The 15493-nt window shown below is 47.7% G+C and overlaps 1 protein-coding gene across 5 annotated transcripts in view; it reads right to left on the reverse strand.

Annotated features, from left to right (window-relative positions):
* Positions 1–15493, reverse strand: part of FARP2 (FERM, ARH/RhoGEF and pleckstrin domain protein 2) — a 104866-nt gene that overhangs the window by 47548 nt on the left and 41825 nt on the right. For all 5 annotated transcript variants that reach the window (XM_039228533.1, XM_039228536.1, XM_039228535.1 and 2 more), the window contains exons 3-7: positions 9340–9444; positions 7951–7993; positions 6540–6618; positions 4396–4493; positions 2410–2524 (exon numbers count right to left, since the gene is read on the reverse strand). In XM_039228533.1, the coding sequence (XP_039084464.1) occupies positions 2410–2524; positions 4396–4493; positions 6540–6618; positions 7951–7993; positions 9340–9444 (440 nt within the window). The remainder of the gene's footprint in view (positions 1–2409; positions 2525–4395; positions 4494–6539; positions 6619–7950; positions 7994–9339; positions 9445–15493) is intronic.

A 15493-nucleotide genomic window follows, 5' to 3' on the forward strand; every position in this document is an offset into this window, starting at 1 on the left:
TGGAAGGGGAGGCGCCTACCCTGTGCCCATCCCCCACCACAGTGCTTTGGTTTCACCATGGGAGGAGCCTGCGCCTCAGGCAACCCACTCCTGGAGTCTCAGCCAGGTCTCCTGAGGGTGAGGGAGGCAGGGGAGGCCGTGGAGTCGGAGCACTCAGTGTCGGCTTAAGAAATGATTTAAAAATCCTACGTAAGAAATGATTAAAAAAAAATAAAAGAAGCACAGGAAATATCTGATGACTGAAGGACAAAGTGAGCACATTAGAACCATGAGGGGTGCCTGGCTGGATCAAAGGAGTGTGCAACTCTTGACCCCGGAGTTGTGAGTTTGAGCCCCACCTTGGTGTAGACATTACTGAATGTTTTAATGTTTATTTATTTTTGAGACAGAGATAGAGAGAGAGAGAGAGAGAGAGAGAGAAAGAGCGCACGCACGCATGAGCAGGGAAGGGGCAGAAAGGGGGAGGCACAGAATCTGAAACACCTCCAGGCTCTGAGCTAGCTGTCAGCACAGAGCCCAACATGGAGCTCGAACCCATGAACCGTGAGATCATGACCTGAGCTGAAGTCGGACGCTAAACCGACAGAGCCACCTGGGCGCCCCTAAATATCTTACAAAAAGTAAAAAGAAAGATCATGGGAGCCCAGAGACAGCTGAGCTCAGGGATGGCGGCACTCTGTTGGAAAGAACCCAGGTTTTATCCCATGTGAAACATCACCTGATTCTTCTTTCTCCAAGAGGCTTTCACGAATTTTTAAAGCAGCCACCTTGAGACATACCCATAGCGCGCGTGCGCATGCGCGCGCGCGCACACACACACACACACACACACACACACACACACACACGCAAGCACGTGAACACCGAGCACAGCCGCCCTTGCGCCGGCTCTCAGAGTGACTGCTCACAGACCCGCACCATTACCTCCCCTCACAGACATGTGTGCGGCCACACTCGCCACGCCCAGTGGGGGCCTCAACCCTTTCCTGACATACCGTCCTTCAGGGCCCAAGGCCCCCATGCTCGTTGCCCTGTTCTCAGGACCTCTGGTGGTGCCCCCTTCCGACTCCCCCCCTCAAGGCCAGTCTTCAGGGGTCCGTCCTGGGCTCTGCTCTTCCATCTGTGTCTACCCTCTCTTCCCTGGGTGACCTGAAGGGACTGATGTGGCCAATGTGTTGACAACACTCTGCCTGCATCCCAGACCCACCCACCTGCTGGCACAGATACCTTGGTGGGACCCTTGACCCTGCAGTGCCTTGTCCCAACCCCAGGAACAAATCCCCAACAAGTGACCATCTGCTTGGGGACAGGCACTGGGAGACAGCCCTTTGTTCCTATGTCCCAGTGTGCTGAGCCCTGACACTAAGAGGTGGCCCTGACCGTGACACCGAGAGGGGCTGGCGCCTTCACTCGGTCTTGCCGTGCAGTGGGGTCACACAGCCTTCTGTCAGCAGCAGGCACCATTACTTGCACCTCCACCCAAACCGGAAATTCCGGTGTAGCTGCGGGCAGGCTGCTGCGGCTCCTGGACCCTCCCAGGCTGCTGCCTCTGCCTGGAGCGCCCCCTCACCAGCCCTATGTGGCCAATTCCTCAAAGATGCCTGGCGGCTCAAGCAGCCCAGCCGCTCACCCTTTCTCACCCCGGCTGCTCCGTCTGCCCTTCAGCTTGCACACCACAGTGCACAGCAATATATTCACGTGTCCAGTGCCCATCTCGATGCCAGCACACAAGAGGCACTCTTCAAGTGCCTGTGAGCAGCAAACTGCAAGAGAAGCATGCAGTCTTGCCGGGGTAAAGTCCTCCAGGGTGAGTATCTTGGTCCATGGTGTTCAAACTGCCCCCACCAAGTGTGGACAGTGGTGACTGACAAACAGCGGCCACCCAAACCTCCGATGAGAGGGTGAGGGGGCGTCCCGCAGAGCTTTGCCCATGAGGGCTGCTAGGCCAACATAAACTGCATGTCCACAGGCCCCTTCTCAAGGACAAGGCCAGGCCATCAGGCCCCTCTCCCGTCTGCTCTCCCTTTGGGAGAGCTACCTTCTTCAGGTCCTCGGCCCTGGCCCTCCCTCCTGCACCTCTCTTCAACTGGAGAGGGCACACCAGCATCAAGTCAGTCAGAGAGCGGGCCCACTGCCACTCGGCCGGCTCATAACACGTTTCTCAGTGTTTAGTTCAGAGTGCTCATGCCCGTGGTGGGACCCCACGGCTGTCCCTGACACTCTGCCCTCTGGTCACTCCCACCGGGGCCCTGACGTCCCTTCCGGCCTTTCTAAAGCAGTGGGACTGTGCTTCCCGGGGAGTGGACGGCGGTCACTTCAGTCAGTCTTGCAGAAGCCTTAGTGGTGGCTCTGTTCCTTAAATACACTAGTTCATCGTTACAGGGCAGTGACAGACTCTGACAGACTCACGTGTGCTTCCGATGGAATTCTAGAATCTTCTCAAGAGAACGTTCCTGACTGGGCAGGTACTCATTCACTTTAAGGTGCTCTCGATCCAGGGTTTCATCATAATCTCCTATTTCCGCTGAAGTGAGATAACAACAGTCAGTAATTCTAATTTTCAAATAAAGAAAAATATAAGCATTTGTACATGCAAATGCATGAATTAAAGGTAGAAAAAAATTACCCTAAATCTGTAGCAAAAGAATATATAAATATTTTTATTTTATGAACAAGATTCTGTATTTTACTTCCCCACCTATCTTAAGCTATTAAAGGCAAATATAAAGGCAGGTAAAGAAGTTTTTGGGGCGCCTGGGTGGTTCAGTCGGTTAAGCATCTGACTTCAGCTCATGTCATGCTCTCATGGTTTGCAAGTTTGAGCCCTGCATTGGGCTCTGTGCTGACAGCTCAGAGCTTGGAGCCTCTTTCAGATTCTGTGTCTCCCTCTCTCTCTGCTCCTTCCCAGTTTGTGCTCTGTCTCTCTGTCTCTTAAAAATGAATAAATGTTAAAAAAAAAATTAAAAAAAAAAAAGTTTTTGCTGAGTTCTGAGGAACAAAGATTTTGGTGAGTGACTCCAGCGAGGCTGATACTGAGCCGCCAGTTTATCCTGAAGGGTTTGCTGTGTTTTTTAAACCTCACTTGATTTGTCTGCAGCCTCAAGACTGCTGTGACCAGGAATATGTATCTTATTTTATTTGTTTCAGGATAATGCATTTTAAATCACTGTTTCCTTCAGGGCCTCTCAAATTCTTGAGGAACAATGTCTCTTTCTAATTTCCTGAAGCCTGAGGCTACTAATGTTTCAAGAATCATACCTAAAGCTCAATAATCTTAAACAATAAACTTCTTTTTTGCTTTGAGACCATCTCAAGTTCACAGAAAAGTTGCTTGCACTGCGCCACACATGCGGGTGGGCTGTCCCCACAATGGACACGGCTGCCTGTGAGCAGGGTATGGCCCCCCAAGAAGGACATGGCCCCCGCGCAGGACTCCTGAACCTCAGACCCCATCACGCTGTCAGCAGCTGCTCCATCACGTCTCCTACAGCCAGGCGACCCGGCTCAGAGTCACAAGCTGCAGCTGGTGGCCCTGTCTCTGCAGGCTGCCGCAGAGGACGCAGCACACTTCCAAGGGCAGGGTGACGGCTTGACAGGTTACCATACCCACACCCTACATGGCCCTTGAACGGGCGGCATTGCCAAAGGACCATTCGCACTGAAAAGTCAGCTGTCTCTCTGAGAAGACCTCAAACCCAACAAAAAATAACGAAGTCACTTTGAAAACTTATACCAACAAGTGCCAGCAGTGATGGAATTTGCTGTTTGTACAAGGTGTGGGGGTGGGAGGGACCAAGTAAACCGCAAATTAACCCACATACTTATTAGTCCCTATGATTCCCGACACTTTTCTACATTCTACTTTCTGTGCTCAAATTTCAGACACGTGAGTTCTGTGCCAGGGACCCTAGTCCAGAAGCGGTGCTTCCTTCTTTCTGCCCGGTCAGTGGCACACACCCGGTTTTCGGAACCTCTTCCTACACTGTGGTTTTTCCCATTCTTCTGAGCTGTCTCTTGCTGTGTGACATACTGAGAAATGTGATCTCTTCCCTCAGGGTTTGATGCATGACTTGTCACCAGAGGGGCTCTTTCGGGGGTGCTGAGGGTCAGGGCTGTCCCTTGGCTCCCAGACTCAAGATATGTATGGGGGAAATGCGGGAAACACAAAGGAGAGACATTCTGGAAGAATTTGTGTGGCTGCAGATCTTGGCCTTGAGCCTTCCTTTCCTGGGTGGAGACTGTCTGTCTCAAGGACTTCTACTCCATAGACGTTAATCTTCAGCTTATCAGAGGAAATACTCAAATCAAAGACCATTCTTCCAACACACTCAGAACCCTGGGTGAGTCAGGTCACAGGTCACGTCCGCCCTCCTCCCGAGGCAGGGAGACACTAACACTGCAGGAGGTGGGCTGCCAGAAGGGCGGCCGTGGTGTCCGCGCAGGGCAGGCGCTCCTCCAGGAGGTCTCTCTTCAGCTGCAAGGCGAACAGGTACCTAGAAGGGAGTTCAAGACACCACAGGTATCAGCTCCGAAGGCCCTAGAGCAGACCCCCCACGTCTCCGTCGCAGGACAGCACGGGGGCCCCGGAAACTGCAGTGACCGGTGACACCAGTATAGACCGTGAGCAAAGGCGAAGTCACAGGCGGCCCTTCGCAGGCAGCAGCTCCGCACACTCGGGAGCACTCAGATGCTCGCCTCCCAGACGCACCACACCTTTAAGGGCAAGCTCACAAATTCATGTCACTTCTGTCACACACACAAAACTCCACTCAATGATTCTGTTGTGAAAGTGCAGAAATATCCAATTCAGACAGAGCTTAAAACGTGGTTATGGAAGTTTTAGACTGATGCTAATTGGTCTTGGCTAGGATCTGAGAAATGGGTACTCCTGACTGTGCCTCGGGAAGGCAATATTCATAAACACACACGTGTGTTCATCCATCAACAGCAATGACTGAGCTGGCACACGTTCCAGGTACTACTCTGGGGCAGGATCTAGAATGGAGCAGACAAACTCTGTCTGTCCTTGCAATTTATACTTGGACTGAGCTGTTAAAATTTACTGTATTCTCTTAAAATTTAAATGTGCCTACCCTTTAGCTTAGCAATTTCACTTTTATGAAACTCTTCTGGCGAAATATTTTCTAGAGCTTACAGAGGTGTGTGGACAAGGCTGTTTGTTTGCAGCAATATAGCAGAGGAAAACTGGAAATCATCTAAATATGCACCAATAGGAGAATAATTCAGTAAAGTAGATTATAGGCATATGAAATATAAGCAGAGAGACAGCCACGGCGTACGTACTACAGCCATGTGGATAATAAAACAAGACAAAACAACCCAACCAACTGACGGTTCTAGGTGTGGGATACAGTGTGATACCACTTTGTGAACTGTTATTTCTTTAAAGACCTGGGTCCATTTATATACATTGCTGTGAATTCGTCTGGAAGGCACACCTCAAGCGTAACTACTTCTGGGGACAGCACAGTGGACAGGGAGTGAAGGGGAACATTTGCTTTTTACTCCATGTAGCTGTATTTTGAGGTTTTTCTTCTTTTATCATAAACTGCTGCTTTTTTTAATGAATAAAAAAAGGGACCTTCTGCATAAAGTTGGCTTGGACCCAGAGCTAGGTAACACTTCCTGTTACCTGTTATTCCCTCAGAGAGGACTTTTTTGGGAAATGCCAGGCACTTAATATACCCTGAAGAGGCGTCTGTATTCATTCGTAACAATGCTTTCTGCTGTCCTTGGTTGTTTCCTTACCCACGAAGTGAGCGGCTGGGCTACTGGGACCCCTCCATCTCCTCGCGGCTGACAATCTGTGACTCTGTCATATCACAGTGTTCTACAAGAACCTCTAAAGACAGATTCATAAGATGCCCATGATTTAAGTATGAATCCTTTTTTTTTTTTTCGTCAGAAAGGCTGGTACCACCACAATGATATCATAGTTCTCTTTCATTTTATATCTGATTTTGGGTTTTGAGCTGGTACATAAAACACAAGAAAAAAACCTTCCATAACCTGTGTCCAGATGAAGTAACTGTAAACATTTTCTTTCAATCATTTCTATGAAGAATCAATCTCGAATGCAAGAGAGTGATCCAAAAGAAATCACCTAAAAAATATTTCTGCTCATAGATTCATATGGACTCCCGAGCTTGGCATTCTCTCACTTGAGTGTATTTTGGGCATATGGGCGAAGCTTCTGACAAGGTTATGCACATGCGTAAATCTGTGCTCAGTGGGAGGGTATCAGTTCAATAGCACACTAACACACACCCCTATCTTTGTCCCCGGATTTGTACCGTAAACCCTCTTCCAAGCTCCGCCGGCATTTGTGTTTGTACAAGCAAGAGTTAAATGCTTCTTTTAATACAACACATTGATAACACCTTTTATGTGAATGAAGATGTATTCATTCATTCTTTGAATACATATCTCCGGAGCACCTGATGAGCCAGGTGCTGCAGGAGATCCAGGTGGATTCTAGACCCTGCAGACACAGCTGTGGTTTAGGAGGGGCTCTTTACCTTGTGTATTCTTCCTGCAACTGACCCGGATCAGGTGGGAAAAATTTCACTGCTAGACGGAGCAATGCGTTCTTTGGCCCTATGAAAAGAAACATTTTAAACTTCACAAATAAGGTCCATCCCACTATGTTTTGAGATCTTTCTACACTTTAGTGAAAGAAAAATGTTGTCATCACTCACTATACTAAACCAGAACAACCTGGCTGCTGTAAAGAAAAAGCACAAGGTATTATTAGCTCATCTGAGGATCTTAGCTTTACTGAAATTTTATAGTAACGCACCCATTAATTTTCACCAAGAAGGAAAGAGGGGCTGTTCTGCTACCTGTGATGACGCCCCACGCGGCCTGAGGCCACCACTGACTGATGAAGCTATGGCATTTGCCCTTCTCCCCCATCTGCTACTACAAAGCCTGCAGGTAAATCCGGAGCCCTGGACAGCAGCATATGCACTGTATACTAAGTTAAGAGGCAGTACCATGTGCCTCAACGTAACAAATTTAATAGAGACTAACAAAGATAATTATGTTTAAAATTATAAATGTAATTGAATTGTCAACTATACTAAAGAAAAAAAAATCACAAAAAATTGTTTAAAAAAATGTGGGGGTGCCTGAGTGGCTCAGTCAGTTGAGTGTCTGACTCTTGATTTTGGCTTGGGTCACGATCTCAGGATTGTGGGATTGAGCCCTGTGTTGGGCTCTGTGCGGAGCATGGAGTCTGTTCAAGATTCTTCTCTCTCCACCCCTCTCCCCAGTCACACACGTTCTCTCTAGAAAAAAAAAACTGTTAAAAAAATACAAATGCTAACTGAACCTCAATGTCTTTTTATAACTCAGAAACTGCATTCTTATTTTTTTGTTTAAATTCAAATTAGTTTACAGTGTAGTATTGGTTTCCAGAGTAGAACCGAGTAATTCATCACTTGCATATGACACGCAGTGCTCACTGCGAGTGCCCTCCTTAATACCCGTCCCCCATTTAGCCCATCGCCAACCTCCCTCCCTCCATCAGCCCTTGTTTATTCTGTCATTAAGAGTCTTTTGTGGTTTGTTTCCCTCTCTCTTCTCCTCCTCTTCCCATATGTTCATCTGGTTTTTTCCTTAAATTCCACATATGAATGAAATCATATGCTATTTATCTTTGCATATTGGTCCAAAATTAAAGTGCTATCAAAGAGCATATCCGATTACTGCCACATCTGAGAACAAAGTGAGTTAAATTACTGCCCATCCCCAGCTACCATAGGTTAAGACTAAGTAGCAAAATGACTTTCAAGTTCAAGTGCTGCTGGTGATCGCCTTGCTGCTACAGGGACAATAAACATCTGAACATACCTTCAATTTGAACAGTCAAGAACAAAAACATCTAAAATGAACAGAATTTTTAAAGAGTTTAAAATAAGGACTTACTTCGTATTTGCCTAATGATGGGCTTCATAGGTTCGAGCCAAATCTAAAGAGGATTTAAGAAAAGAGATCAGATGCATTCAATGATTTCTCTATTTAATAAGTATGTTATAAAATATAGAATTGTTTATAACTAGGAGAGATATTTAAGGTGGGCCTATTTTTGCCCTCCACTCACACACCAGTCCAATCCTGATAAAACACCTGGGAGTGGGGCGCCTGGGGGGCTCAGGTGATTGAATGTCTGACTTCGGCTCAGGTCATGATCTCACGGTCTGTGGGTTCGAGCCCCGTGGGGCTCTGTGCTGACAGTTCAGAGCCTGGAGCTGCTTCAGATTCTGTCTCCAACTCTATCTGCCCCTCCCCTGCTTGTGCTCTGTCTCTTTCTCTCTCTCAAAAATAAACATTAAAAACAAACAAACAAACAAACACACACCTGGGAGAGGTAGAGGAGTACCTGCTTTGAGAAGTGTGGCAGGAGGCTAAGGTGCCACGCTGTACAGGACCCCACCACGAGGTCACGGCACACTGCTGTTGCTATGCACTGTATGGGTACCAGTAATTATTCAGTAATTATTTCTGGAGGGGCATCAGTTAAGGCCAAACAACTGTGGCAGACGCTGCACTTGTAAACAACAATGGCAGGAGTGCCACTGCACGAAGCGGTGGACTGAACTCTGTGACGCTGACACGCTTACTGAACTGATAGGTTCTGCAAATTATGTTCTGCAAATGACTTGGAGGAGGATTTTGGTTTTTAAAACAGTTCTACCTGGGGCGCCTGGGTGGCTTAGTCGGTTAAGCGTCCGACTTTCGCTTAGGTCATGATCTTGCGGTTCGTGGGTTCGAGCCCCGCGTCGGGCTCTGTGCTGACTGCCAGCACAGAGCCTGGAGCCTGTTTCAGAGTCTGTATCTCCCTCTCTCTCTGACCCTCCCCTGCTCACGCTGTCTCTCTCTCTCTCCTAGAAATAAATAAAAAAATACTTAAAAAAAAAAAAAAAAAAGAAGTAAACCTTTAAAACAGTTCTACCTGTAAATTAAAGCTCCATACTTTTTAAGGCTCATCTATCAAGTAACATGATGGGTAACCAATTTAGTAGAACAGTTTGCTCAAAACGGTCACCACACAGATGTACCAGAGGAGGTTTCTGGATCTCCTTGGCACGTGGACTGGCAGGGGGAACACATTCAGGGAGGACGGGAACTCAGCCTAGCTAACAGGCACGTGAACTCCATGATTTCCACGGGACAGCCCCAATAACAGCCCTGTGATAAGGTTCCGTGGCTCCCGTCGCTGCTGCAGGTCCCCCAGGCTCCCCCAGGGCCACGTGCACCACCAGCACCCACCACGTACCCACAGCTTGTCTGCAAGAGTGAGGCAGGAGCACATACCCAGTAGGCCCGGGGGTGCTGAAACTCCAGCCCGAAGTAGTCACACTCCGTCAGGTTCAAACGCCTCCACACCTGAGTCAGCAGCGTCTGGCCATTGTGCTTAGGCTGTGAAAGGCAGGGAGGGGAGCGCAGAATGAGGTGCCTTCCGACAGCATGGGTTCGTGAAACGGCGTAGCAAGTTGTGGCTTCCTGCACGTACAACTCCACCCTCCTGAATTCCTGGCTTCCCTCTGCCTTCTAGTAAGGCTCCCAGTGCTCAGAAACAGACACCAAAGTGAAGCGAGACAGTCCTTCACTCTTCTCAGTTCCATCTTCAGCTATTTTTCTTCGTAACTTGAGAGGACAGAACCCATTCTTAGCCTCAGTGAATACTTTATCAACTTGGTATTTATTACAGAGGGGGGTCTCATACTCCCATGTTTGCCTAAGACCCCAGTGAACACTTGATGATTTGGTAATAACATTAGCAAGAAGAGCATGCAATGCTTAGACTAGAGGTGGGGCGATAGGCCTTCCATTCAGAAGAAACACGAAGTTAGCTCCCTTGTCTGCACGAGTCACAAAAATAAATTTCCGTGGACTAAAGAACAGAACAAAACAGGAAAATATTTCTCCAGTCTTGGGGTAAGTAAAGTCTTCCTAAGTACCACACAATGGCAGACAGACTTGATTAAAGATGAAAAACTTCTGAACAGAGCAACAGCGAACAAAGTTACAATCCAGAATCATCCTAAATTCTACTAAATCAGACGCATTCTGATTTCTCTCATTTCTCTCACATATTGTGTAAAGAAATACAAATGGCTTTTAGGCATATAAAAAGGTACTCAAGGCCTCTAGTAATGAAAATAAAACAGCAAGCCACCGCTCCTCACCAATCTCAGAGGGCTGAGAGGGAGCCTGGGCTGGTGCAGCTGGGGGAGGCAGCCATGTCTATGCTCGTCGGGAGAGCCACAGTTCCTCCCATCTTCCGAGAGAATCTGAAAACACCTCCAAAATGTCAAGTGTACACATACACCTTTGTTCCAGCAATTCTACTTCTAGAATTTGCTCCTGCAGGTATTCTCACACACCTGCACAGAGCTAAAGATGCAAGGACAAAGGCAACAAAGAACTGATGACACGGACAACGGTACCTCCGCTGTCACAGTCCTTACAGACCCTGTGAACCAGCGTGGAATAAAGTCCAAGACTACAGTTCAGTCAAGAAGGAAAAAGGGCTCCACTTCTGTCCAGTGCGTATGACAGAGCCCACTGCAGAAGACACGCACACTGCATTCACCTGGAGCTGGAGCACGTCGTCCGGGAGGCTCTACCCTGAGCGGCAGCCGCCCTTCAGGACTGAATGGGGTGGGGGATGGGGACCAGGGTTTTTACTTTTACCTTATTTTCTAACTTCTGTGATGTCTCAGTTGTCATCGATGGACATGTCATTTTTGCATTGAGAAGATAACATGTGCAGGGGGAGGAGAGGGAGGCCTCCGTGGCTCCAAGGGGTGGTGCGTTCCCTAAGTTTAACCACCAGACGTTCTTACTTTAGGCCCAAGAAGTGGCTGTGCTCCTAGTGGTCACTCTTTTCTGTTTTTTTAAGTTTATTTATTTACTTTGAGAGAAAGAGTGCGAGAGGGGGATGGGGCTGAGAGAGGTGGGAGAGAGAATCCCAAGCAGGCTCCATGCAGAGCCTGATGCGGGGCTTGAACTCACAAACTGCGAGATCATGGCCTGAGCCAAAATCAAGAGTCTGCCTCTGAAGTGCCTGAGTCCCCCAGGCGCCCATGAAGCGAGCGGCCTAGCCGCCGCACTCTGTGGTGACAAGGCGCCCACGGGAAGCACCGCATGGGAGGGGGAGGCGGGCCGCCAACGGAAGCTGCCGACAGCATTCGGAGAGAAGGGCAGAGCAGATGTGCCGGACGCAGCACCCTGACATCACCTCCCACAAGGATCTCGGCGAGGGCGCGGTCACCCCGAGGCGCTGGAGGGGGCGTGCCACCATGCCCGCTGTGCCGCTGGGGGGCGCGCAGCCACACCAGGCTCCCGGCCCCTCCGCGGTGAGCCGCAACTCCTCTCCCACTCAGCACTCTTCCCAGGAAGCTCTCCCACCCCCGTGTCCCCTCCCCCGGGACTGGGGGGCGCTCCACAGGAGGACCAGGAAGGCCCCCGCCCATCCGGGGACGACTCGGACGCCTGGCTGCTCCCTCACAGGCAGAGCCTGTCTCCTTCTGTCGGCCTCCTGCAGACCCTGGAGAACCTGGGGAGTCAGTGACTTCACGGGGACGACCCTGATCTCACCTGGCTCCCCTTACCCGCCACATTGCTCGGAACTTCTCTCTAGCACCGTGTCTATGGCGCCGTCAGTCACACATCACTTGTCCGGTGCGTTCCTACTACACGCCACCCATCCCTGAATCTTGAGGCCCAGTGACGCGGCAGATGCGCCACCCACAGGCCCAGAGCGTCCGGCTGCCCGGATGCCCCAGCCCTCCCCTCAGTTTTCCACTGCCAGGCCACCCGGGCAGCGAGGTGCGGTGCCGGGATTAACAGCCCCACCGAGCCCTCCGCCAGCGGGCGGTGCAACCCGGGCTTGTCCCAGGAGGCCTGCCCCACGGAGGGATGCCAACACCCGGCACGTGTGCAGACACACTAAACACACTCATGATGCACCAGTGTCCAAATCCAGAGCAGGGTTTTCAAATCTGGGCATAAAAACACACAATTACATAGGTTTCTGTACTAATATATACACATATACATACATACATATGTACCGACATACACACACGAATGGGTACACATATATCCACACACACATATATGTACGTATATATAAGTGTGTTTAATTCCTGTATTGGAGTAAATTTTACCAAAGTAAAAAAGCTTTCCCAAGTCAATCATCCTACGCTCGGGAAAAAAATTTTTTTTTTTAAATGTTGGGACACCTGGGTGGCTCAGTTGTTTAAGCATCCAACTTCAGCTCAGGTCATGATCTCAGGTCCGTGAGTTTGAGCCCCACATCAAGTTCTGTGCTAACAGCTCAGAGCCTGGAGCCTGCTTCGGATTCTGTGTCTCCGTCTTTCTGTGCCTCCCTGGGCGGACAGAGTGTGAGCAGGGAAGAGGCAGAGAGAGAGGGAGACAGAATCAGAAGTGGACTCTAGGCTCTGAGCTGTCAGCACAGAACTTGACTCAGGGCTCGAATTCATGGACTTGAGCTGAAATCAAGAGTGAGTTGTCATCCAGATGCCCCTATACAAATTCTTAATAAAACAGGAAGAAACTGATACTTGAACATTTAACAAGATGAGGCAGCCACTACCAGCAGTACACTCAATCGCTAATATGTGACACCGACATCAAAACAGAGAGATGAGAGGTAAGAAATCAGAAAGGAAGCAAAACTATCATTATTTGTAGATACGATAATTTACTTTGAAAATCTGATAACATCAACTAGAAAACTACCATGAAGAGATGGAAATGAGTTAGGTGATGGGGGAAAAATACCTTACATGCATCCAAGCCGCATTCCCCTGTACACAATTAGTCACCACTGTCAGGACAGAAAGGAAGGAATCAACCACATTTGCAATAGTCATGAAAGTTGAAGTATTTTGGAGTAAACTTAACAGAAGAAAGCTTCATGGAGAAAATTTTAGAACCACTACGATGAGATAGAAAGGGACCACAGAAGGGGCGTGGAGAGGGAACATGAACTCCCCCACAGAGGCGTCAGTGCTCCTTGAACTAAGCCACGGATTCTATGTTGCCCTAATAAAAAGAGCAAAAGGATTCTTTGATAGACCTGAAAGACTAATTCTATAGCTGGTATGTATATATTTTTAATGCAAGCATGCCAATGAAAAAGAAAAATAGGGGAGGACTAGCCTTAGCAGACATTCAAACCACAGTAATTAAAACGTCTGGTACTGGTGCATGTCTACACAAATCAAAGAGAACACATTAGGAGGTGAAGACATATAGCCAGATATATAAAGTATTGGAGCATCTGATAAAAGTGACGTTTCAAGTCAATCAGTAGGAGGAAGGCAGATTATTCAATAAAGACTACTTGGTATCCATCTGGAAAAAATAAGGTTGTGCCCTTACCTCACATAATAATTTCAAGATGAGTAAAATACCTAAACACAAAACCATCCACCCACCAAGGTCCTGGCAATGAGACAGTTTTGTTGCATACTCTGGGTGGGGGGGAAGGCCATGGTCAGGACACTCCAGAAGCTAAGAGCTGTAAGAGGGGCTTGAGAAACTGGAACATCAAACAAGAAATGTCTGCACAAGATGAAACTGCTATGGGGGCGCCTGGCCAGCTCCCTGGGGGAGCATGTGACTTCATGCTGGGCAGAGGGCTTAAAAAATATAATCCAGAAAAGGAAAGGAGGGGAAAGGGGAAAGGAACATGAACTGAAAATACTATGAAGTCAAAAACAAACAGGAAGAAAACATTATAGCTCACATCACAAAGTGCTAATTTTTAAAAATATACCAAACTGGGGCACCTGGTCGGCTGAGTCGTTAAGCATCCAAGTCTGGCTCAGGTCATGATCTCACAGTTAGTGGGTTTGAGCCCTGTGTTGGGCTCTGTGCTGACAGCTCAGAGCCTGGAGCCTGCTTCAGATTCTGCGTCTCCCTCTCTTTGCCCGTCCCCAACTTGTGCTGTCTCTCTCAAAAATAAATAAATATTTTAAAAAATTGATAAACAGATTAAAAAACAATATAAACACCAAAGCCTGGAAAGTGAAGACAACTTTAGAGAAGAGCAAAGTCGGAGGACTTATGTTGTCAGATATCGAGACTTATTCTAGGGGTGCCTGGGTGGCTCTCAATCAGGTGTCTGATTTCTGCTCAGGTCATGATCTTGTGGTTTGTGGCCCATGGCATTGAGCCCCGTGTTGGGCTCTGTGCCTGCTTGGGGTTCTCTCTCTCACCTCCCTTGTTCTCTCTTCCCCTCTCAAAACAAATAAAAACTTTAAAAAAAAAAGACTTACTCTAAAGCAGTAGTAATTAAGATAATATGCTATTAGTGCAACAAGCGATCTGTGGAGTGTGCGAGAGCCCAGAAAGAGACCCCTATATGAACAGTCATCTGACTTAAAGCAAAGGAACTAGCATAATTCAGTGCAGGAAGGATGGTCTTTTAAACAAATGGAGCGAGGGAAGTGCATAACCATATGGGAAAAAAACGAACATGGACCCCGACTGCACACCATACACAAATGTTAATACAACACAAACCATGGAGCGGCAAAGCAGTGAAGCTTGGCATGAGCACAATCTGCTCCTAAAACCCCAGAAGTGCACCATCAGGTGGCCTACAGGACCCGGGCCCGCTGCCTAACCCCCAAGTAGCAGAGGAAACCAGTCTCTCTCTCAACTACATAATGGAAGGGCTCTACAGACACTGAAAGCACTGGCAACGTCAACAAATCCTCACGATGGGAGAAAGCCTGTCCTCACAACCCATTTCCCACTGCAGTAAGCACCACCCAAGTTAGAACTGTTTCAAACACTAGACTGAAGAAGAAACAGCATTAAAAATGTAATATACAAAATATGGATTAAAACCCAAAAATTTTGTTTGGTGTTCCCATTTTCCAGTTGGCCACAGGGTAAAAGTTCTTCTCCAAGTTTAGACATAAAGTATATTGTTAGAAATCTGCATAGACAAAAGTGCCATTAAAGATTTTGTCTGGATGGAAATGGGCTACAAAATCTCAGCTAACAAAGTACTTCTTTATTCTTTGTCTTAAGCACTGTGGGAATATTCTGGAAAAAGCTTGATTTAGTCCTTTGACTTGTTTTATATGCCCATTTATAGTTCATTTGCCAAATTATAACTCCTCCATCTATCCAGATGCCTACTCCTATTATACAATTCATATCTCCACTGTTTTATTACTTAAAAATCTTGTCTAATAATTAGATCAATGCCAAATGTCCTTTTATAATATTATGTTGTACAATGAATATCATCTTGAAAGCTCGCAGGAAACTGTGATACATTCATTCTTGGAAAGGTCACCAACATTTTTGATAGGCATCTCATTCCCACTCTGGCACACGTTCAAGTCTTGGCTTCTCACATCTCCCTAAAATGCTGTGCACGAGACAACTACTCCAAACTGCACTGAAAGCCAGTGCA

This window comes from Hyaena hyaena, unplaced genomic scaffold (assembly GCF_003009895.1).
Source record: "Hyaena hyaena isolate Hyena2069 unplaced genomic scaffold, ASM300989v1 scaffold_31, whole genome shotgun sequence".
Taxonomy (NCBI): Eukaryota; Metazoa; Chordata; class Mammalia; order Carnivora; family Hyaenidae; genus Hyaena; species Hyaena hyaena.